The sequence below is a fragment of the Chaetomium strumarium genome (genome assembly GCF_033439665.1).
Source record: "Chaetomium strumarium strain CBS 333.67 chromosome Unknown B0T15scaffold_5, whole genome shotgun sequence".
Classification (NCBI taxonomy): Eukaryota; Fungi; Ascomycota; class Sordariomycetes; order Sordariales; family Chaetomiaceae; genus Chaetomium; species Chaetomium strumarium.
The window spans coordinates 1,730,873-1,753,193 of NW_026944433.1; the positions used below are offsets into that span (position 1 = coordinate 1,730,873).

General features: G+C 57.0%; 8 protein-coding genes and 1 non-coding gene across 9 annotated transcripts; 5 read left to right on the forward strand and 4 right to left on the reverse strand.

Annotated features, from left to right (window-relative positions):
* Nucleotides 1-2: 2 nt before the first annotated feature.
* On the forward strand, nucleotides 3-2,915 carry B0T15DRAFT_536442 (uncharacterized protein). Its single transcript, XM_062869548.1, has 6 exons — nucleotides 3-216; nucleotides 282-305; nucleotides 362-413; nucleotides 472-486; nucleotides 555-2,459; nucleotides 2,540-2,915. Exons 1-6 carry the CDS (start codon nucleotides 99-101, stop codon nucleotides 2,655-2,657), a joined length of 2,232 nt encoding a protein of 743 aa, XP_062720199.1. The 5' UTR covers nucleotides 3-98; the 3' UTR covers nucleotides 2,658-2,915.
* Nucleotides 2,916-4,490, reverse strand: B0T15DRAFT_575867 (uncharacterized protein). Its single transcript, XM_062871003.1, has 3 exons — nucleotides 4,113-4,490; nucleotides 3,587-4,051; nucleotides 2,916-3,523 (listed from the first exon to the last, which is right to left on the reverse strand). Exons 1-3 carry the CDS (start codon nucleotides 4,227-4,229, stop codon nucleotides 3,347-3,349), a joined length of 759 nt encoding a protein of 252 aa, XP_062720200.1. The 5' UTR covers nucleotides 4,230-4,490; the 3' UTR covers nucleotides 2,916-3,346.
* Nucleotides 4,491-4,672: 182 nt separating this feature from the next.
* Nucleotides 4,673-11,645, forward strand: B0T15DRAFT_568269 (protein phosphatase 2c). Its single transcript, XM_062870753.1, has 10 exons — nucleotides 4,673-5,446; nucleotides 5,517-6,594; nucleotides 7,758-7,887; nucleotides 7,952-7,990; nucleotides 8,073-8,190; nucleotides 8,250-8,346; nucleotides 8,461-9,091; nucleotides 9,149-9,608; nucleotides 9,662-10,906; nucleotides 10,975-11,645. Exons 1-10 carry the CDS (start codon nucleotides 4,737-4,739, stop codon nucleotides 11,417-11,419), a joined length of 4,953 nt encoding a protein of 1,650 aa, XP_062720201.1. The 5' UTR covers nucleotides 4,673-4,736; the 3' UTR covers nucleotides 11,420-11,645.
* A 136-nt stretch (nucleotides 11,646-11,781) lies between these two features.
* On the forward strand, nucleotides 11,782-11,852 carry B0T15DRAFT_t158. Its single transcript has one exon. It is a non-coding gene; the product is annotated as a tRNA-Gly (tRNA).
* A 464-nt stretch (nucleotides 11,853-12,316) lies between these two features.
* Nucleotides 12,317-13,687, reverse strand: B0T15DRAFT_241160 (mitochondrial ATP synthase subunit 5-like protein). Its single transcript, XM_062863065.1, has 4 exons — nucleotides 13,317-13,687; nucleotides 12,834-13,145; nucleotides 12,664-12,756; nucleotides 12,317-12,607 (listed from the first exon to the last, which is right to left on the reverse strand). The coding sequence occupies exons 1-4, from the start codon at nucleotides 13,473-13,475 to the stop codon at nucleotides 12,494-12,496; spliced, it is 678 nt and encodes a 225-aa protein (XP_062720202.1). The 5' UTR covers nucleotides 13,476-13,687; the 3' UTR covers nucleotides 12,317-12,493.
* Nucleotides 13,688-13,991: 304 nt separating this feature from the next.
* Nucleotides 13,992-15,001, reverse strand: B0T15DRAFT_494887 (Mob1/phocein; the record flags this gene model as incomplete). The annotated part of the gene is made up of 5 exons (XM_062867061.1): nucleotides 13,992-14,233; nucleotides 14,285-14,418; nucleotides 14,466-14,559; nucleotides 14,622-14,788; nucleotides 14,979-15,001. The coding sequence occupies 5 exons, from the start codon at nucleotides 14,999-15,001 to the stop codon at nucleotides 13,992-13,994; spliced, it is 660 nt and encodes a 219-aa protein (XP_062720203.1).
* A 1,087-nt stretch (nucleotides 15,002-16,088) lies between these two features.
* B0T15DRAFT_241240 (Six-hairpin glycosidase-like protein) lies at nucleotides 16,089-18,600 on the forward strand. Its single transcript, XM_062863066.1, has 3 exons — nucleotides 16,089-16,105; nucleotides 16,171-16,520; nucleotides 16,619-18,600. Exons 2-3 carry the CDS (start codon nucleotides 16,256-16,258, stop codon nucleotides 18,484-18,486), a joined length of 2,133 nt encoding a protein of 710 aa, XP_062720204.1. The 5' UTR covers nucleotides 16,089-16,105; nucleotides 16,171-16,255; the 3' UTR covers nucleotides 18,487-18,600.
* Nucleotides 18,601-18,667: 67 nt separating this feature from the next.
* Nucleotides 18,668-19,901, reverse strand: B0T15DRAFT_536459 (uncharacterized protein). Its single transcript, XM_062869549.1, has 3 exons — nucleotides 19,492-19,901; nucleotides 19,346-19,414; nucleotides 18,668-19,271 (listed from the first exon to the last, which is right to left on the reverse strand). Exons 1-3 carry the CDS (start codon nucleotides 19,649-19,651, stop codon nucleotides 18,955-18,957), a joined length of 546 nt encoding a protein of 181 aa, XP_062720205.1. The 5' UTR covers nucleotides 19,652-19,901; the 3' UTR covers nucleotides 18,668-18,954.
* Nucleotides 19,902-20,068: 167 nt separating this feature from the next.
* B0T15DRAFT_558156 (Sds3-like-domain-containing protein) lies at nucleotides 20,069-22,317 on the forward strand. Its single transcript, XM_062870461.1, has 2 exons — nucleotides 20,069-20,768; nucleotides 20,843-22,317. The coding sequence occupies exons 1-2, from the start codon at nucleotides 20,355-20,357 to the stop codon at nucleotides 22,112-22,114; spliced, it is 1,686 nt and encodes a 561-aa protein (XP_062720206.1). The 5' UTR covers nucleotides 20,069-20,354; the 3' UTR covers nucleotides 22,115-22,317.
* Nucleotides 22,318-22,321: the final 4 nt, after the last annotated feature.

Here is a 22,321-nt window from a genome sequence, read left to right on the forward strand (position 1 = left end):
ACGTCCCGAAACCCACGACTGCGGCCGACCACCGCTGGAGACACCCAGCTCCCACCCGAACCCCATATACGCTCCTAATACTCCGTCGAGACGGCACCATGTTGAGGCAGACATTGGCTCGCTCGGCTTGGCGGACGAGCAGGCACCCGGCCCGCGCGGCAAGCCGGGCCTTTTCGGCGACAGCTCCAAGACCTGCGGAGGTCGAGCTCACAATTGGTGCGCTCCCCTGCCTGCTCGCGCCCGCCAATTGCCTGCCGTATTGTTTTGCTGACGACTGCTAGACGGGAAGAAGGTCTCGATCGAGGGTGAGGACATGCCGCAGAGACCGAGTCGATGTCCAGATCCGCTGACTGGGATGCAGCCGGGTCCGCGTTAATCCAAGCTTGCGAAAAGGCCGGAGTGACCATCCCAAGGTACGCCTCTACCGCCATGCTTCCCCCCTGCCGCCGATCCGTTGCTGACCAGTCACAGATACTGCTACCATGAGTGCGTCCCTCCCAGCCACGCCGATGCGGCTTGCGCGCGCCATCCAAGCTAACGAAAATCCTCGTCAGAAAACTCATGATTGCCGGCAACTGCCGTATGTGCCTGGTGGAAGTCGAGCGGTCACCCAAGCCTGTGGCGTCGTGCGCATGGCCCGTACAAGCCGGCATGGTTGTCAAGACCAACTCCCCCTTGACACATAAGGCACGTGAAGGTGTGATGGAGTTCCTCCTGGCGAACCACCCCCTCGATTGTCCTATCTGTGACCAGGGTGGCGAATGCGATCTTCAGGACCAGTCGATGCGGTACGGCGCCGACCGTGGCCGGTTCCATGAGATTGGCGGGAAGCGCGCGGTGGAGGACAAGAATATCGGGCCCCTTGTCAAGACATCCATGAACCGGTGTATCCAATGCACGAGGTGTGTCCGCTTCGCGAACGACATTGCTGGGGCTCCCGAGCTCGGCTCAACGGGCCGTGGGAATGACCTCCAGATCGGTACCTACCTGGAGAAGAACCTCGATTCCGAACTTTCCGGCAACATCATCGACCTTTGCCCTGTCGGGGCTCTGACGGCGAAGCCTTACGCCTTCCGCTTCCGCCCCTGGGAGTTGAAGCGCACCGAATCAATCGACGTCTTGGACGGTCTCGGCTCGAACATCCGCATCGACTCTCGCGGTCTTGAAGTGATGCGTGTTCTCCCACGGCTCAACGATGACGTGAACGAGGAGTGGATCAACGACAAGACCCGGTTCGCCTGCGATGGCCTCAAGACCCAGAGACTCACCATCCCACTCGTGCGTAGGGAAGGAAAGTTTGAACCGGTGACATGGGAGCAGGCTCTCACTGAGATCTCGCACGCGTACCAGACTCTGGCGCCTAAGGAGAACGAGTTCAAGGTGATTGCCGGTCAGCTCACCGAGGTTGAGTCTCTTGTGGCCATGAAGGATCTCGCGAACAAGCTCGGCTCGGACAACCTTGCCCTCGACATGCCCAACGGCAGCCAGCCGGTCGCTCACGGCATCGATGTGCGGTCGAACTACCTCTTCAACTCCAGGATCTGGGGTATTGAGTCCGCCGACTGCATTCTTCTTGTTGGCACCAACCCGAGGCATGAGGCCGCAGTTCTGAACGCGCGTATTCGCAAGCAATGGTTGCGATCCGACCTTGAGATTGGCGTCGTCGGCCAAACATGGGAATCCACCTTCGAGTTCGAGCATCTCGGCACCGACCTTGCCGCCCTCAAGGACGCATTGGCCGGTCCATTCGGCAAGAAGCTCCAGGCGGCCAAGAGGCCTATGATCATTGTCGGCTCCGGTGTCACTGAGCACCCCGATGCTAAGGCCTTTTACGAGACTGTCGGCCAGTTCGTTGACAAGCACGCTGCCAACTTCCTTACCGAGGAGTGGAACGGCTACAACGTTCTGCAGCGCGCTGCTTCCCGGGCCGGTGCCTTCGAGGTCGGCTTCGTGACGCCCTCTGCCGCCGTCGCGGAGACCAAGCCTAAGTTCGTCTGGCTCCTGGGCGCCGACGAGTTCGACGAGGCCGACGTTCCCAAGGACGCCTTCATCGTCTACCAGGGTCACCACGGCGACCGGGGCGCCCAGATTGCCGACATTGTCCTCCCTGGTGCTGCCTACACCGAGAAGGCCGGCACCTACGTCAACACCGAGGGCCGCGTCCAGATGACCCGCGCCGCAACCGGTCTGCCGGGCGCTTCCCGCACGGACTGGAAGATCATCCGTGCAGTGAGCGAGTTCCTCGGTGCGCCGCTGCCATACGATGACGTTGCCCAGCTCAGGGACAGGATGGTGGAGATCAGCCCGGCGCTCGCGGCGTATGATGTGGTCGAGCCGGTCGCGCTGCAGCAGCTCAGCAAGGTGCAGCTGGTGGATCACAACAAGGGCGCCAAGGCGACTGGTTCACCCCTGCGGAATGTTATTGAGAACTTCTACTTTACCGATGTTATTTCGAGAAGGTATGTGACATCCCGGGGAACCCCTAGATGTGCCCTGTGTGTTTTGGGTTGGCCGAAAAGACTAACATTTCGAAACGCAGCTCCCCTACGATGGCTCGCTGCTCGGCAGCCAAGGAGACGGGTGACCCGCGGACGAACTTCATGGCGCCTGGCATGGAGGAGGAAAGGCCAATGGGTCAGATCGCGTATGGAGCGTAGAGAAAATATAAAGGTGTCTATGCTGTTGTAAGAGGGCAATAGAAACCACCAACCTGTTCATAAACCTTCCCCCCCTTGCAATATGTTTGGTGTCATCTCTTTTCTTCGTCGGCAGATTCTCTTTTCCTGTACATATCCGGCAGTCATTTGCAGTCAGTCAGTCAAGCATGGAAGTACTGGTATATATTGTGTCGAGGGTGTCTCCATTTCTGCGAGATGCTCTTGCCCCAGAACACCATCCCGCAGATGATACATGATACTCCATGTTCTATCATTAAAGTAATAATCTGTTATCTAGTGTGTCATGACAACGTCTTTGGTTGATTACGGCCGTTCTGCATACGTCGTGCTACTAACGATGATGATGCTTGCTAATCCGCAGTGGAAGGCGCCTCTTGTGCCATGATGCAACAGGCGCTCCGTCAAGCATGACCGCAGTAGCTCTCCTTCTCCTTCAAAGCGATAATTACTGGGCTTGTCCCCCCTCCCTCCCTTCCTTCCTTTGTCTGTGAGCATAACTTCTTCTCCGCTTAGCTCGACTCAAACAAAACTCGGCAGTGTGCCCAGTTGGCACACTCAGTCAATCATCGCCAGGCGGCCATTAACGCTGAGGCACGTCGGGTGGTCCCTAATGCGGTTGAGTGTGAAGTCAACATCGGCGACGGACTTCACTGGCATCTGGAACTTGGTTAGGCTGCTGATGAATTAGTCTGTGCGCTACTGCCGCTGTTGCTGTCGTCCGGTAAGGGCGGAAACTCCTCATCAAGCACGTTTCCAAGAATGCTAGCGTGTGCAGCATTGTCGGAAGGGGTGTCCTTCTCCCACGGCTTCCGGGGCGCTTTCATCTTTCCGAAAGGGGTGACGCCCTGTGGAGGTATCCTGTCAGCTTCCAACATCAGTCTATGAAGCGATGTGATCATGTAACTCACGGGTGGCCGGATGATGGTGTCCGGGATTTTCTTTGTATTGGGCACCGGCTTCCCCATCGTGATGGCCTCTACCAGAGCCTCAAAGTCGCTGGGGTACGGCGCGCCATCCCCGGTGTGGCTCGCTCTGTCATCGGCCTTCTTGCTGAGATCGACTTTTGGCGCGTTGAGCTGCCAGGCAGGGATGTTCTGAGGTTGGGTCTGGCCGGTAGTTGACGAGGAGGCGGAGGAGCCGAGACCCATGCGTCGCTGAATATCCTCGAGCTTGGCTAGAATGGCGCCATCTGGGCTGGTTGACGGGTGAGATGTGCTGTAGGCCTCATACGCAATGCGGTCGATGTCCAGGTTGAAGCGGGACTTGTACCACCAGATCCGAGCCTGAAGCGTCGTGCCGAGAGCCTTCTGGCGCATAAAGCCGTCATTGTGTTTGTTCAGGAGCAAAGAGCCCAGCGTTGCCATGAGGCCTTGCTGCTCAGTTGTTAGTAGGGCACTCGCCGAAATTACCGACCGAGGCACTACGATGACTTACAAGGAACGACCTATCTTTCGACCAAGGGTACGAGTCGAACTTTTTGAAGGCGGCATAGGGATCGCCCACTTGCTGCGACGACGCGCTGCCTGAGCTCTGGGACGCGTGTGTCTCCATCTCGCGCTGTTCCCTAATAGAAATGCATGTGTAGTTTGTCGGTTGGTAACGATGTTGAGTGACCCTTCAATCAAGGTGAGATGCCAGAGATGGCGGGGCGTTTGATGAGATACTGATAAAAGTTGAAAATAAATATGGATATGATATGATATGTGTGATGTAGGTCAGGTTTCGACGGCGCGGACAGCGCTCAGAGAAGAATCAAGTATCTCGGTGTTTCCTCAACATTTATCTCCAGCTCCTCGTCAAGTCAAGTCGAGGTGTAGGTTGAATCGCGGGGCATGAAGTGCATGTGAGTGCGGTTGCGGACACAGTGTAATGTCAGGTACCAATTCACACGGTCCTTTCGTTTGCCAAGCAAGGTGCTGAAAACGGCTAGTGCACCGTGTTGTTTCCGCAGTACGCACTGCTTCGAGACCCTTCAGTTCAAGCGCCCCTAACTTGTCTGGTCTTCAGCCGCCCATCTCCATTCGGTAATAAGCGACTCATAATTACCACACATTAGCAATGCGTCGCGCGGCCGTCCAAGCCTTCCGAACCACGCTTCAATGTACCGTCCGGGGACTTCGCTCTAACAACCGTCGGGGCCTCTCGGCCATATCCTCTCCCGTGCTGCCGTCGAGCACAAGGAGCAGCGCGTCAGCTCGTCGATTCCTGGCAACAACCTCACCCGCTCGCAGCATCCGTCCACGGGCGGCGCAGAATGCACCGCAGCCCGGCGAGCCGCTCCAATCCTCGATGTACTTTCGGCGGGCATCGGCAGCGCTGGTTTCAGCGCTGGTGGGCTACGGAGCCTATTACTCGTACAGTGGCAACGGAACTGACAGCTTGATTCAGCGGGCGCACTCATCGACAGGGATGCCTACGTCGACGGGGGACGGAGCCGCTCCGACTCGCTCAGTGTTGGTCATCGGCGCCGACGAGCTGCATACGGGCACCTTTGTCGGGGAGGGGCCCATCTCTAAATCGACGGGCGACGACGGGCGGCGCGTTATCGAGATGCTCACGCCTGAGCAGGCGACGCAGAAGCTCCGGAGAAGCGAGGAGTCATATTTGGTCAACCGGGGCCAGGGAGTTGTGCGCTACGACTTGGCGCAGCTGCCGAGCAATGATCCCATTGAGGACGATCATGCCGAAGGGATCGTGGAGATCCCGGATAGGAACGGGGGCAGCGGAAGCAGCGACTGGATGTTCTGGGGTGTATTCGATGGGCACTCGTAGGTCTACCTCCTTAGCCGTACCGGGAGATGATGGAACATAACAGCAGCAGCTGACGCATGTTCACAGTGGATGGACGACCTCGGCAAAGCTCCGCCAGACCTTGGTTAGCTTCGTGGCTCGTGAACTGAACGAGACATACAAGGCCGCCGGTGGCCCGATGCCGCCGCAAGATGCGGTTGATACCGCTATCAAAAGGGGCTTTCTGAAACTAGATGACGAGATCGTCAACCAGAGCGTACAAAAGGTGCTGCAAGCCAACAATAAGATCGCCGCAGCGGAGCTCCTGGCTCCAGCCCTGTCCGGGTCGTGCGCGCTTCTTTCCTTTTACGACAGTCGGTCTAAGTTGCTACGGGTGGCGTGCACGGGAGATTCGCGCGCCGTCCTGGGGCGCCGCTCAGAGTCTGGCAAGTGGACGGCCACGCCGCTCTCGGTCGACCAGACCGGTAGTAACCCCGACGAGGAGGCGCGGTTGCGCAAGCTGCACCCAAACGAGCCCTACGTCGTGCACAGAGGACGCGTCCTCGGAGGGTTAGAGCCCACACGGGCGTTTGGAGACGCAAGCTACAAATGGACTCGCGAGGTTTCGGACAAGCTGAAGCAGCACTTCTTTGCGCGCTCCGTCTCCTCCCTGCTCAAGACGCCTCCGTATGTTACCGCGGAACCGGTCGTCACCACCACAAAGATCGAGCCTGAGAAGGGCGACTTCGTTGTCTTAGCGACCGACGGGCTCTGGGAGATGCTGACCAACGAGGAGGTCATTGGCTTGGTCGGCAAGTGGATCGATAGCCAGGCCGGCGGTAGCAGCTCCAACTCGCAGTTCGACTCGGTCTGGAACCGCATCTTTGGAGCACGCAACAAGGGCGGGCTGCCGGTCGAGGCAGCAAATGGAGCCGGCGGTGGCGGCGCCGGTGGGCAGAAGACACCGTTCCGTGGCATGCGCCAGTGGGGCGACTCGTCGGACGGGTTTGTGGTGCAGGACAAGAACGTGGCAACACACCTGGTCCGCAACGCCCTGGGAGGTAAGAACCAGGAACAGGTGTCGGCGCTGTTGACGTTGCCTGCGCCCTTCTCGAGGAGGTATCGGGATGATTTGACGGTGCAGGTCATCTTCTTCGGCAATGGAGAGAAGACGGGCGAGGTGGTGGTCAATCTCGATGCGACGGCACCGGCGAAGCCTCCCAAAGCAAAGCTGTAGGGTGTTTGCTCTTTGTCTTCATCAGGTGTACAGCCCTAAGGTTGGGCACTGTTGTCCCGGGCTTGATATCGGTTGCAGTTGGGCGAGGCGCAATGGTTCATTATACCACGAGGGAAAGGGGCATGGTGGACTTTCTTTTCCTTTTTTTTTGTGGGGGGGGGAGTGGTTTTGATATTGCTATCTGGTTCTATACCATGCAACGTACCGGTCAGCGAAGCCCAAACACAGTGTGTGTGGCTGGCTATACAGCAGGTATCTAGCCGATGTTTCCCTCATCTCCGAGAAAAGAGGCCTCGCTCGTCCTCCAGGCGTGGAACGGTGAGGTAGCATGGCGTACGGCGCGGAGCTTCGCTTCCATACACAGTTGGCCCGGCAATCACACCATCGAAATCTTAGAAAGCCGAGCCCAAGGTGGAAACTCCTAGCCCAATTCATACGTGTAGTATCCAGCGTTGTCTGGTGGTGGGTGGTAAGACACGAATACATTCAGACCCAACACCTCCAAGTCACCCTACGGCCCACCTGCATATGAAGGCGTTCCGCATCCGTGCAACCTAGCAGCTCCATGGGACGTGAAATGCCTCCATATATGTAAGGATATCGTATTGTACAAGTACATACTAGTAGTACGTTGGTGGATCGACAGGGCGGATCATGGTGCCAAGCGAAGCGCCGCCCTGGGTTCTAGGCGATAGTGGGGGCATCGTTGGTGCGGCTGCCCTGACGTCAGAGCCCCTCTGTAAGCGGCGCAGGGCCTGCATCGGGTTCCTACTGGTACCAACACATTGAAATCCCAGTTCGGGCAGCCCCTTTCCCGCCCCTCCTCTACGCCGGCATTAGGTAGCTCTGCTTGTACAATACAACCGAGGCTTGGGGTTTTTGAAGCTCTTGAGCTGTGTATCTCGCTTCCCCTCTTCCCCTTCGCCTACTGCCTAACCTAGCAGGCGACTTCGATCCTGCGGACCTGTTGCTTAGGTACCTTGCCTACTGACGGGAGGTTCGCCCGGATTCCAGGTCGTGGATCACGAAGTTTCCTGAGAGACTGAGACAGCTCTGTCCTTCAACCAGCACAGCAACAGCAGTATTCCGAGCATCTCTGCCCTTCTCAAAAGCGCACCATGGTCGTCTTCGATAACCACGAGTACCTCACCGAGGAGGAAAGGAGGCTCAAGGAAGACCGCAAGCGGATAAAGTATTGGAAGAAATGGGGACCGTATGTTGCTGAGAGGCAATGGGCGACTGGTCAGTCCTAGCCTCCGGCACTACTCCAGACTCCAGAGTACCGCGTCTGACTAGACCAATGCAGTGCGAGAGGACTACAGCGCCGATGGTGATGCGTGGAGTAGTAAGTTCGCCGGGCCGATTCCGCCCCCGGCAGCGGAATGCCGCCTGCTCACACCCACACTTACATTTGATTTTGCTCGCAGACTTCCCACACGATCACGCTCGGTCCCGCGCATACCGGTGGGGCGAGGATGGCATTGCCGGTGTCTGCGACACCCATGGCTACCAGAACATCGCCTTTGCGTTCTGGAACGAGAAGGAGTACGGCCCATTACGCACTTTCCGGGCCCGCCCTTGCCACGATTGCTGACTGTCGACAGCCCTTTTCTCAAAGAGAGGCTATTTGGGTTATCTAACCCGCAGGGAAACCACGGAGAGAGTATCAAGGAGGCTCATTTCCATCTTGATAATACGCCGGTAAGCTCGATGTACAGTCCAGGAGGCCGTCTTGTAACACCCACTAACTCGACGCCTGCAGACGGTGAGACATGTCACATACGTATCAAGCGTGGTTTCCATACTCACATATCGCAGCACTCGTACATGAAGTTCCTGTATAAATATCCGCAGAAAGCATTTCCTTACGATGATTTGGTGAAAGAGAACGCCAAGCGAGGGAAGGAAGACCCGGAATACCAGATCCTCGACACCGGAGTCTTCGACGAGGACCGATACTGGGACATCTTCATCGAGACGGCCAAGGAAGACGACGACCCCGACGAGCTCCTCTTCCGCGTCACCGCCTGGAACCGAGGCCCTGAGCGTGCTCCGCTCCATATCATTCCGCATGTCTGGTTCCGCAATACTTGGTCCTGGGGTCGGGAACCGGCCGACAAGAAACCGTCGATTGGGGTTCACGACGAGAACATGATCAAGTCGAAGCACCATTCCTTGGGGGACCGCTATGTCCTGCTTTCTCCTTCTCCGGGTGTTGGCCCCAGCGGGGAGGATGTGCAGCCCGAGCTGATGTTCACGGAGAACGACACCAACTATGAGCTGCTCTACGGTGGCAAGAACGAAACGCCCTACGTCAAGGACGCCTTCCACCGCCACATTGTCGACGGCGAGAAGGGCGCCGTAAACCCGGCTCGCGTCGGAACGAAGGCTGCCGCCTGGTTCTCGTTCAATGAGGCTGGTGGTGTCAACCCGGGCGAGTGCGCAGGTATGGATTTACTGCTTTTTTTTATGGGAAGCCCTGGGCAGCAACTGACAGAAGCAGTCGTCCGCTTCCGGTTCTCCAGGAAGGCGGAGACATACCTTGACGAGGAGGAGTTTGACGACATAATCGAGAGGAAGCGGGAGGAGGCTGACGACTTCTACTACCACATAAGCCCCTTGCCGATGGCGGACGATCTCCGCAACATCCAGCGGCAGGCATTTGCCGGCATGATGTGGTGCAAGCAGCACTATCTCTTCATCTGGGACGAGTGGGCGAACGGCGACCCGAACCAGCCGCCTCCGCCTCCCGGCCGGAAGGGCATTCGCAATTCCGCCTGGAAGCACATGCACTGCGACGACATCCTGTCCATGCCGGACTCGTGGGAGTATCCGTTCTTTGCTGCCTGGGATACCAGCTTCCACTGCATCACCCTGGCCATGATCGACCCCGATTTCGCCAAGAAGCAGCTCGATCTCTTTACCAGGGAGTGGTATTGCCACCCCAATGGCCAGCTCCCGGCGTAAGTGGCTTTTCCCGATGTGCGCGCGAACGGCGTCAACTGACCTCTGGCAGATACGAGTGGAACTTCAGCGATGTCAATCCTCCCGTTCATGCGTGGGCGACCTTCCGCGTCTTCAAGATCGAGCGTAAGCTCTACGGGAGACAGGACCTTGACTTTCTCGAAAGGGTGTTCCAGAAGCTGTTGCTCAACTTCACGTGGTGGGTGAACCGCAAAGACGTCGATGGCAAGAACGTGTTCGAGGGTGGTTTCCTCGGGCTGGACAACATCGGCTTGTTCAACCGCTCGGAGCCGCTGCCCACTGGCGGTACGCTGGAGCAGGCAGACAGCACGGGCTGGATGGCCTTCTACTGCCTCAACATGCTCAACATTGCGCTGGAACTTGCCAAGCATCGGCGCATCTACGAGGATATCGCAACCAAGTTCTTCGAGCATTTCATTCTGATCAGCGACGCCATGACTTTCCGGAACGGCCAAAAGGAGGAGCAGTCGCTCTGGAACGAGGAGGACGGGTTCTACTACGATGCCATTTCGTGGGGCGGCCCGTGGATCCAACAGATGCCAGTGCGGTCGCTGGTCGGGCTGATTCCGCTCTACGCGACCCTGACGTTGGAGCCTGAGCTCATCAACAGGCTCCCGGCTTTCAAGAAGCGGGTTGACTGGTTCATGGCCAACCGCTGTGATGTGGCGGAGCGGACAATGCACAGCATCCGCACCCGTGGCAAGGGCAACAGGATCCTGCTGTCTCTCGTGAACAAGGAGCGGCTGGAAAAGATCCTCCGACGCATGCTGGACGAAGATGAGTTCTTCAGCCCCCACGGCATCCGCTCGCTGTCCAAGTATCACAAAGAGCACCCGTACTCGATGGAGGTCAACGGACAGACATTCAAGGTGGGATACGTTCCCGGCGATTCGGACAGCGGACTCTTTGGCGGCAACAGCAACTGGCGAGGACCTATTTGGCTGTGTGTCAACTTCCTCTTGGTCGAGTCGCTGCAGCGCTTCTATCTCTTCTTCGGCCAGAACTTGAAAGTCGAGTGTCCCGTGGGGTCGGGCGACTACATGCATCTCGGCCATGTTTCGGAGGAGATTCAGCACCGCTTACAACACCTCTTCGCTCGTGACAACGAGGGGCGTCGGAGCATCAACGGCGGCAACGATATCCTCGACTTTGATCCCAACTGGAGCGAGTACCTCTGGTTCTATGAGTTCTTCGACGGAGACACTGGCCGCGGACTCGGTGCCACGCACCAGTGTGGATGGACAGGTCTCATTGCTCGCATGATCCACGACACTGGGTAAGCTTCAATCACCCTCCTTCCCCCGCCAACTTTTCTCTCCGTCATAGCCTGACCTATATCTCTAGCGTAAACTGCCGCCTCCCGCAAACCCCTCGCACTCCCCGCGCCGGCATGTCCCACTACTTCGACGACGTCCTCCACCGGCAAGTAGGCGGCACCCAAACGCCCAAGTCGCCCGCGGTGCTGTCGCCCAACATGCCCCGCCTCCGCCGCAGCTCGACGAACCGCTCGATAGCCGCCCGCAGCGACTACAGCGTCAACGGCCATGACGATGAGGACTTTGATGACGGCGCAGTGACTCCCGGTGCTGCGGGTCATGCGGGTCATGCGGGTCATGCTAGGCGCGGATCCGTCAACCCGGCGATACTGAATGATCCCGAGCGAGTAAAAGAACGGGCCGAGGCGGACGCACATCTGCATTCGTATATCTCCCAGCAGCTGGAGCGGGTAAAGCAGGAAAGAGGCGTCGAGGGGTGGGAGGGGGCTGATGAGATTGAGGCACAGCCTTAGATATCCCCTCTTTTCAAGGGGATACTATCGTGCAATGAGATTGGGGTGGTGAAATGTTGTTATTCATAGTATTTGGTCTGAAAAAGAACTGAAACGGCGAGCGGTCAGGGAGAGGCAATGGGTAGAGGGGATGTGGTTGGAAACGAAAGAAGATGCGCTTGGTGAGAGACATAATAGATAGGTATAGAGCTGAGATTGATAATACATGCATGCATTGGGGTCCAGACAGTATCACTTCCCTCGATGAGAGCTCACTTCCAAGCAAGTTCCACGGATGTGACGGCTATCCAAAGCAATACTGACTGCGAAAGGAGGGCTGGGGTCTATATTGGAGCATACACGTCGATAGTTGATAGTTATCAGCGTCAGTGGTTTAGTGGTAAAATCCATCGTTGCCATCGATGGGCCCCGCGTTCGATTCGCGGCTGACGCACGCGATACCCTTTTGCTACCTGTTCATCCGTCTTTATTTTGCTTATTACAGCAGCTAATGTTGTCCCGGAGCTGGTGGCCACTTATTGTGAAGAGGAGCGGCATAATAGGTCAAGTACATACATCCCTTGTTGTTTGTTGAGCTGGGGAGCATATCAAAATCAGCTTTGGACCTTAGATTGAACTGACTGTTTTCTCCGAGTTGGACAGCTGCATAACGAATACCTTCCAGGTTCCTTCCTTAGTACTCCATGAGAATGTGTTGGAGAACTACATACCTTAGGATGATCTCTTTTAAGGAGGAGCGAGTGACCTCTGTTTAACCAACACGGCGAAGCCAAGAAGCTTGTTTTAGGTCCGTTGCGAGTTCTGGTTACTGGCAAGTTCCAGTAGGTATTTCGACGACTCCTAAGCGCTTTCCCTACTTCACTGGTATCTTGCACAGACCGAAGGGCGCCGCGGTGGACCGTCGAAGGAAAAGCACGGAGAAAGGGGATCATCTATTCGCTCATATACACAGCAAATGCTCCTAGAATTAGACCGCGAGCCTGATTGTGGTTCGGGACCCCTCGTTTCTGGTTCCTGGTTCCCAGTCCCCAGCTCAAAACTCAATGGATTTTTGCTACAAAAAGGAGGGATAATCTACAGAGTGTCGGTGAGGAGCTTGTTCATCTTGGCCATCTTGGAGGAGACGCTGAGGTCGATTGTCCTGTCACCGACCTCGACGATGAGCCCGCCGATGATGTCCGGGTTGATCTGAGCCCGGTTAGCAGATAGGTAGATGATGGGTGAAGGCAGCGCAGTGAACGTACGGTGTTCTTGACCTTGAGCTTCTTGCCGGCGCCGACATAGCTCGACTTGGAGACGGCAGACTCAAGGCGGGAGAGAGTCTTGTTGTCCAGAGGCTGTTGCAAGTCAGCAATTGTGTTCTGCTCAATGTGCTTCCTCCATTCATCCGTCCAGCCGAGAGATATTCCCCTACCTGAGCGCTGGTAACCACCATCTCGACCTCCCCGCGGGAGGCGCTCATGAGCTCTCCAAACTTGGTGCAGACACCGGGAATGAGACCTAGACGGTTGTTCTCGGCGAGGGTGGCGAGGAAGTTCTTGACGGTCTCCCCGGCGGCACCAATGTTTTTCTGAAGCTCGGCCACGATGGCGCTCTTATCGGCGGCCGAGAGAGTCGGGGCCTCGAGGATGGTAGCCAACTTAGGGTCCTTCTGCAACAGCTTGTGAAGGGCGTCGATGCCCTTGGCGGTAGGCTCGAGGGAAGCGCTCTTGACGGCGGCCGTGTACTATCGTGAAGGCAAAGCAGAAATGACGCAGGTTAGCCTTGGTCTTGCTCGCGTAGTTTGTCTGCAGCCGACGGGGAACCGAGCGCCCCATGAAACAGTTCTCTCATTTTCATATCCTCCGCAACATGCTTCGAAGAGGGGGGCCAATTGGGCGGTCGGGGGCTGGCGTACCAGAGCAGTGGCATAGGTGCCGTCGAGGCCGAAGAGGGCAACCGGAGGCTTCACCTTCTCGCTCGAGGCCGGCGCGGCAAAGGTGCGGGTGTGCCCGAGAAGGGCACGCTGCGGAGCTGCCGTCCGCGCGGAACGCAGCAATGCCTGTCGCGAGAACATGGTGCTGGGGCTGGTCAGATGTGATGATGGGACCTCGAGTGTCGTGAAAGCGAGCTTCCATTCAGTTTTCGAAAACGGGGCCTGGATGCTCGGCAATTTGGTTGTTGCCTGAGGCAGCGAACACACCTTGGACGTGACGGGCTTGGCATCCACGACCCACTCGCAAGTTGCAGGTAGTACTTCAAGTTAGGTTTCCAAAACTCAAGCACGAAGGCAGATAACATGCCAAGTTACCTATGCGGGAACCCAATGCTGCGCAAGTCATCTATCGTATCTCTTCACACTAATCCCTACAGAAAGCCCGCTTTCCCCGGGACTCTTAACGACTCTACGGCCCGCATTACATGAAGTCCCTATACCCCAGAATACCCGTACCAAGACCCCGCATGTTTTGCCATCCGAACCCCAAGTGCTCGCATCAACCAAGGTGCTCCGTATCGGCCAAGTCTAACCACCTAAACGCCGCCATGCAAAGAAAAGTCGAAAGATGCGGTATCCCGAGAGGAATAGAATAAGCTAGTCGCTACGCAGCATGCTGTCCACCAAATCGCCCAATGGGCCCCAGTAGTCCTTCCCGCTGGCGAGGTTGTGCTCGTCGATGAAAAGGACGTACTGCTTGAAGCTAGTGTTGAGGTGCGGTTCAAGGCCCAGTTCACGGATGACAGGGTAGTGGTGGCAGTAGATGTGGGCATAGACGCGGTACATGCGTTTGAAGATCTGGCGCACCAGGGCTGGAAATGATTTGGGGAAGGGCACGCCTGATGCAGGTTAGTCATGTCCGCTGTGAAGCTGACCCTCGTATCACTTACCGATGCGGCTCGGGAGGACCGCCTCGTTGTCGATGTTGCCCTGAACCCAGGTCATCAACTGCTCGATGTACGCCGGCGCGGGCATCTTTGTCGGCCGCTTGTAGTTCTCCGAATCTTGCCACAGATATTCAAACCTGGCCCATCAGCTTGCAATTCGGAAGTTGCGGTGTCTTAAACCTACTCGTCCGTCGCCTTCATCTCTGGACATGTTTGAGGGGAGCAGAATTCGGTGATAGCGCCGTAGAGGAGGTTGATCTGGTTGTAGAAATCCACCACTGTCGCATAAGTTAGCACACGCCTCAGATGTGCGAGCGACAGTTCGCAGGGCCCTGCGTACTGTTTACAGCCAGCCACTCGTTCTCATCTTCTCCCTCCGGCAGTTTCACCACCTTCCGCAGGCTCCCTCCGCCGAGTGTAGCCTCCGCATACTGACGAAGCTGGTAGCTCGTAGCGCCCCCTTTGCCGGGCGCTCGGGGTCGGAATTGGCTCTTCGTCCGGTTGTTGCTGTGTTTGAGCGCAAGTCAGCAAGGTGGTTCGCGACGCATCCCCTTGGGCTTGGGCGCCAATGCCAATGGTGGGTTAGGCTGCCAGCAACTAAAGCAAAACAAATGCGCTCGCACCGCTAGGGGTTGGGGGACAATACAATCTGGAGGTTTCCATTCTGTGAATGCTTGCGACAACAGATTCCACTCACACAGTCGTCAGAAAGGAGCTCATGGCGAGAACCAGGAGCCTGGGCTCTCGAAAGGTATGTTGCTGAACTGAGGCCACCGAACCAAGGTTGGTTGTTAGCGGGGTCCCCTTATGACGCAGCTGGCTGGAGCTGCTCCACCGGTTCCTGGACCAACAGGGGATGCGTACCGATACAAGCTGTTAGATGCCCGTTTCTGCAAAGATGTTGTTAATCTTGGGTCCAATGGCTGCAAAAAGTGGTGTTCGGAATTCCAAAGAGAGGGGAAGGTCGCAAGTCAGCGCCAAAATGCAGAGGATCGAATCTAGGGCGGGAGATTGTTTACACTTGCCGCCCGCTCTGGCAACCATGACTGTGCCCAGCGGGACTGATTGATTGATTGCGGCTAGCTAGGTACCGTCATATGGGATATATACCTAAGTATGCATTATAATGGTTAAGTGGATGTGCCGGTCTGGGCATGCATCTAGGAAGGTTAGCGTTATGCAACCCCTTGGCAATATAACAAATGAAGTGTACCTTGATTTGTATGGGCGCGGCTAATAAAATCAAGTACAGGTCAAAATCCGGAGTTGCTGGTTTTTGGGAGAAAATCCGGGATTGCTGAACCAGCTCGCCGCATTTGCGGGGAGCTGGTTTTGTCCTTTGGAAGGCCCAGCGAGTACCTGAACGGTACATACTGACATAGTAACTACCTCCTACCTACCTTACCTACCTGAGTATTGTGGAGTAGTACTCCGTAGTGCAATAAGATCGTATACCGTCCAACCAGATCTTGTGGCGTTTAGGCGGACAGCTTACACGGAGCTATGATGCTAATCATCCGAGCCACGGGAACTCAACTCGGCTTTCTTTATTTTTCGTTTCATTTGTTATCTCCTGCTCCAGTATCCTCACCTCCTGATTCTTCAGCCTCGACTGTCTTATCTTCAAGAGCAGAAGTGATCGTCTGGGTGCTATTATTGCCCGTTGAGTTAGGATTCTTCATAGCTCAACGAAGGATATCCTGAGTCTAGTATGGGAAGAGGAATGATGGGCGCGGTGATGACTTCGTTACCAGTAACCTGAATGGTTGAGGAACCGATGTGCGGAGAAAGAAGGCTCGGGGTAGAGAGGGCCGACCGGTAATTGTATGTATTATAGCCGCCTCAGAACGTGAGGCGGACGCAGTGGTTAAAATGGACATTCAAAACAGGAAAACAAGAATGTTATAAGCAGTGATGCGGGAGAGCTGGCTGTCGAGCGACATACATGGTCGGGACGGGATAGCAGCCTGAGCCATGTTTATTTTATTCCTTCTCGTGCTGTCCGCCCTCGCGGAAGCAGTGTCGATAAGTATAGGCCAGCGACGGAGAATCGTCCGATCGTTCAATGTTCTCCGACACAGGAGCTCCGAGACCACGCCGTTGCAAGTAGGCAATGGCAACTTCGCCTTTGGCGCCGATGTGACGGGCCTGCAGACATTCAAGCCGTATGCCGTCATGTCGAGCTGGGGTTGGCACAACTTTAGCCTCCCAACGACGCCTGGTCAAACCTCGGTGGATGGTAATTACTAGTACCTTACTTACCTACCTTAGATGACATTCCCCGGGGCCTACAGTCCCAACTCCCAACTGAGACTCGCACTGACATAGAATGACAAGACTACACTGGCATGCAACTGTGGACACATGGCAGGCTGGTGACCTACGAGATGCAGAACCCGGCCGAGAACGACATCACAAACTGGCTCCGAGAGAACCCCCACCGGCTCAACCTGGCCAATATTGGGTTTGCCTTTGGGCGCCGTAACATCACCGAGGGCGATCTGGATCACCAGCGCCAGGAGCTCGATCTCTGGTCTGGGAGGCTATCATCATCCTTTGTCTTCGCTGGTTCTCCGGTCAAGGTCGAGACGTGGGCCGATCCAGACTCGGATACCATCGCTGTCAATGTCCACTCGAAGCTGCTGAGACGAGGACTCGGCATCTTTTTTGGCTTCCCTTACCCTGACAATGAGAAGTTCAATGCCCCGTTTGTCGGGCACTTTAACCTCACATCCAAACACTCGACCGTGCTTGAACGGCTGTCTCCGAACAGAGCTAGCATACGGCATGTCTTGGACGAGACGACCTACTACACGCACGTAGCATGGAACGGCCCTGGACGGGTAGATGGGCCTATAGAGGGAACCCATCGCTACACCTTCACCGCATCACAAAGCAGCATCCAGCTAGTCGTCACCTTCTCTCCCACTAGGAGCCCGCCAACCACCGCCACCGCCAGCACCACCAGCACCACATACGCAAGAGTAGTCTCGGCGTCCCGCAGCTGGTGGGAAGCCTTCTGGTCGTCCGGAGCATTCATCGACCTGTCAGCAATCCAAGACGCCCGGGCACGGGATCTCCAACGGCGCATCATCCTCTCGCAGTACCTGGTGGCCGTCAACTCGGCCTCGTCCTACCCGCCGCAGGAGTCCGGCCTGGTCAACAACGGCTGGCACGGCAAGTTCCACCTCGAGATGACCCTCTGGCACACGCTGCCCTTCGCCCGCTGGAACCACTTCCCGCTCCTCTGGCGCAGCCAACCGGCCATGTACCGCCAATTCCTCCCCTCGGCCATGGCCCGCGCCCGGATGCAGGGATACCGGGGCGCCCGCTGGGGCAAGATGACCGACCCGTCCGGCCGCAGCGCCCCCGGCGACATCAACGCCCTTCTGGTCTGGCAGCAGCCGCACGCGATGTACTTCGCCGAGACCGAGTACCGCGCCTTCCCCAACGCGTCGACGCTCGCGCGGTGGGACGAGGTGCTGACGGCGACGGCCGACTTCATGGCGTCGTACGCCTTCTGGAACGCCTCGAGCCGGGTGTACGACCTCGGTCCGCCCATGTACCCGGTGTCGGAGAACACCGACGCGAACGCGTCGGTCAACCCGGCCTTCGAGCTGGCCTACTGGCGCTTCGGCCTGGACGTGGCCGCGCGGTGGAAGACGCGCCAGGGCAAGCCCGTGCCGGCGGAGTGGCTGGCCGTGCGGGACCGGCTCGCCCCGCTGCCTGTCGTGGACGGGGCCTATGCCGTGTACGAGGGCATTCCGGACATGTGGACGTCGAACGCCACGACCAGCGACCACCCGGCCATGGCCGGCATCTTCGGCTTGCTGCCGCCGCCGGCGAGCGGGCCGCCCCTGGACCTGGCTGTGTTGGAGAAGACGGCCGCGAAGATCAAGGAGCTGTGGGCGCTGGAGGACTCGTATGGTTGGGACTTTGCCATGCTGGCCATGAACTCGCTGCGGCTCGGAGACCCCGAGCAGGCGGTCGAGTATCTGTTGCATCCCATTTTCCAGTTCGATGACGCGGGGTATCCGGTGGGCGGGTCAAGGGTCCCGACGCCGTATTTCCCCAACTCGGCTTCGTTGCTGATCGTGACGGCCATGATGGCGGGAGGCTGGGACGGGAGTCCGGGGAAGACGGCCCATTGGCCTAAGGGGTGGGAAACGGATGTTCGTGTTGAGGGGTTCGTGCCCGCCTTGTGAGGGAAAGTGGTTCCGCCACTGTTGCTGGTCGAGGGATGTAGGAAATGGACTCTTCCATGGCTCTTGATCGTAAGTGAATGCACACCGTATTGAACACCGCTACCTATCTGTGAGCCAAGTTCCAAAAAAAAAAAAAAAAAAAAAAAAAAAAAAAAAAAAAAAAAAAAACAAAAAAAAAAAACCATGTCCGCCGCGCCGTAAAGAAGACAACAGCACCAAGGCACAAACAACGTTGGCCTGAAATTGGCCTGATCAGGCCGACAAGCTCGCGGAGCTGCCCAAAATACTCGAATATCGCGGAATTATGCATCCTAGCCCATTCCTATGTTTGAGCACTTTTCCCTTCCGAAGTGCCGTGATTCGTAATTCACCGAAGTAGTGGCCGGCATTTCACAATATTCTGCCTCCATGCCACCTGTCTTACTGTTAGATCCCATCTCTCCCCGGACCTCGAATCTCGCCCCTGCGTCAGAGGAGGATCTCGCCGAGATTCTCCCCTTCAAATCCCTCCGTGGCCAGCATTTTGACCTTCTTCTTCTCTCGAGACTTATCCTGCTGCTTCTTCTGCTTGGCCAAGTTTTGGACAAGCTCAACATCGGCCGGGTCGTACCCAGGCGGCGGGTCGTCGTCCTTGTCGAGGTCGATCTCGCCCAGCAACAACACGTTCTCTCCGCGGACGAGAAAGAGGCCGCGGTCGATGTCTGCGTACAGTCCCCGCGGCTGATTGGGCGCTGTTCCAGGCGGCACAAAAATCCTCTCCTTGGTGGACTGCAGTACCAGATTTGCTGGGCCAAGAAAAACCGTGTTAACTCAGACGCCTTGGCACCCTTTCAATCTCCCATGACATGACGACTCATACCGAACTGATCCCAGCTGCGCAGGATTCCCAGAAGCTTGCGCCCATCGCGTAGTGCCACCATGAGCTTCTCTGTCCCAGGTGTCAGTTTTCGCGAAGCCTTCAGGCACGAGCCATATACGGCGGGTTGGTGTGTCATGGCGGCTTACTGTCCGTTAGATCCAAGAGCTGCGCCGCGGTGGTGAACATCTGCGCCGGCAGTTGCTGGGGCGGCGGGGGCGGACGCCCTAGAACGGGCGGCATTCCTCCCGGGCCGCCATGTTGCAGAGGGGGAGGAGGAGGGTCGGAAGTTGTGAGATTCTCCATCATGAGTCCCGCGTCATAGAGCTGAAAGACCTGAAACGTTTGATGCGCTTATCGCCAAACTGCGTCCATGGGCGATTTATCGGTGAGAAAATGAGTTCCAAGGCTTTTCAAGAGTGCATTGTGTTCGGAAGGTGTGTGGTATGGAACTTTGGTCAGTGAGCACTGTGCGATGCCGCTCAAGGCTCTCCCTCCAGGAATCGGATGAGAGCATCAGCGCAAGGCTGATGTCACCCCGCTGTGTGCTTGTTGCCTCAGGTGTGGCTTGACGGCCACCGCCTGCCGTTTAGGGCTACCGCTTGGAGTCCAAGCCACTTCAAGACGGAGATCCTTGCACGGTGCGCAGTTATTAGCTAGCACTGTTGCTGGGTAGAGCAGGTGTCGGCAAACGGTCCAATGATCCAATCTTATCCGCATGGATGGCTTACCCGCCATTCAGCAGATTCTCTACCCACCCGTTATTGTTCCCAATCCCATGCTCCATACACCACCCACAATACTCTCCGAAGTACAAGTCTCCAGGCCGGAAGATGTACAATTCCCCCGCCCACGCAACCCATTCGCTTTGCCCATCTTGATCTTCACGAAAAACCATCTGGATCGAGCGACATCTCGTCTTTCCAGTCGCGGTTCGGGCTTCATCTGTCACTCGCTCTGGCACTGACCCTCTCGAACACAAACCGACACTAGAAAATAGCACACATACACAATGGCCACAGCGGACGTCAGCATGGCCGACTCCCCCGCCCATCGCGTTGACCGGCGTGTCAACGGCTCACCCCCGCCGACGCAGTCAAAGCGAGACAAACGCCGTCAGATGCTAGCCGATCGCCTTGCCTCGCTCTCCGAGAAGCTAAGCAAAGATAGAGACCAGGCCTACCGGGAACAACTACACAAGCTCCAGATCGACACCACGCTGGTCATGAGAGTCGACCCTTATGTGGATAGACCCTTTGACGGCTTCGAGCTAGACCAGCAAAGACTTCCTCAGCTCAATGGAGACGCTGATTCCCACTCTGGACCTCAGACGCTGCTCGACAGAGCCGGGCCAAAGTTCTCCGAGTGGATGGAGAAGGTCCAAGATCTGGTCGAGCAGCGTGATTATGCGCTTACCAAGTACAAGGTATGCGTTCAGTCCCGTCGACCCTGATTGAGAGGCCATGCAAGACCAACGACTGACCGCCCCGGACACTACAGTTCGACTACGAGAAGAAGACATCCGAGTTCTTGACCACCCACGCCTTCAAGATCGAGTGTGCGAACCGCGAATACCGTTCCCTCTCCCAAACGCTGCGGGACCGTTTGATCAATACCATCATGAGCAAAAAGACCCGGCTGAACAAGGAGAAGGAGGCCCTCGAGATCTCGGATGCTTCTGCTCTCTTATTGCATCCCAACCAATTCAGTATCACCAACCCTGCGAGTCCAGGAGGTGCACACACCAAGCGGGCGACACGCCAGCGCCGGGAAGCGGAAGACACGGGCTTCGAGAACAGAAAGAGGAAACGGAACAATAACAATAATGAGGATGATGGCTCACCCGCACCCCAGCGCAGGCCGTTCGATGCTTCCGGCACTACGGCCCTCTGGCAAACGGACCGCCTTGCCTCGCGCAAGGCCACCGGCACCGTTTACAGCATTGACAAGCTCTTTACGGACAAGGAGCTCACCATGGCCTCCAGCGCGGCCACGTTGGCGGCCCGTAAGTACATCCTCACTCACAAGCCCCCGCTGGATGAAAACGGCCGGCCTATCAAGTCGCCCGACAGCAGCGACTCTGGGGCAGGCGACAACGAGGAGAACGACGGATCGGACTCGATTCCATCCGCGCCCATGATGGAGAGGAACGTATCACATGCGACGCGCAGCGCCCGCGGGGGCGCAAACAACCCCAATTTCATGGATGACAAGCTTATGGGCATGGAAATGCTGGCCAACTTCGACTTCGCAGGCAATTTCGACCGCATGCTCGCAGCGGATCCAAAACTCCCTGCGACGTTCCCGACGACATATATCAAGGGCAATAAGTTGGAGTACAACGTTCCCAGCACGCTCAATTCCGATGACGTGCACGGGGACCTGATGGTGATGCAGGCGCTGCGGCAGTACGATGAGACGCACGGCGTGGGATCGAACTTCTCGGTGGAGAATGGCAGTCGCAAGCTGCTCGAGGCGGCGTCGATGCCGGCGCAGGACCGCCGGTGGGTTGCGTATCTCCAGGGCGAACGACCATCGGAAAACCAGGTGAGGAAGCAACTAGGACTTCCCGTCCTATCCGATGTCGTGGAGCCGGTCATGTCCGACAGAGCAGGCACCCCTAAGCCCGGCCATGCGGGCACTCCCGGACCGTCGCCTTCGAAGGGGGCGGCATTAGGTGGCGTACCCATGAGCAGGCAGTCGAGCGCCAACGGCGTGCCAATGAGTCGGAGTAGTAGTCGGAAGGGCCCGCGAGGCGGGCGGGGTGGTTGATGTCTATTATGGAGGGGTCGAAAGGACGAACAAGCAACAGAGGTGTTCATTGTTGGAACATCTGAGACATATCTCGTTCATTTCTTACTTCCTGGAGTTTGGATTTGCTATCCAGGCACCCTATCTGCGACGGCCATGTCAACATACGGAACGGGTGGAGCGGTGTTGGGCGGAAACGGCACACGGTTAGGTGCCTTTGCTCTTGCT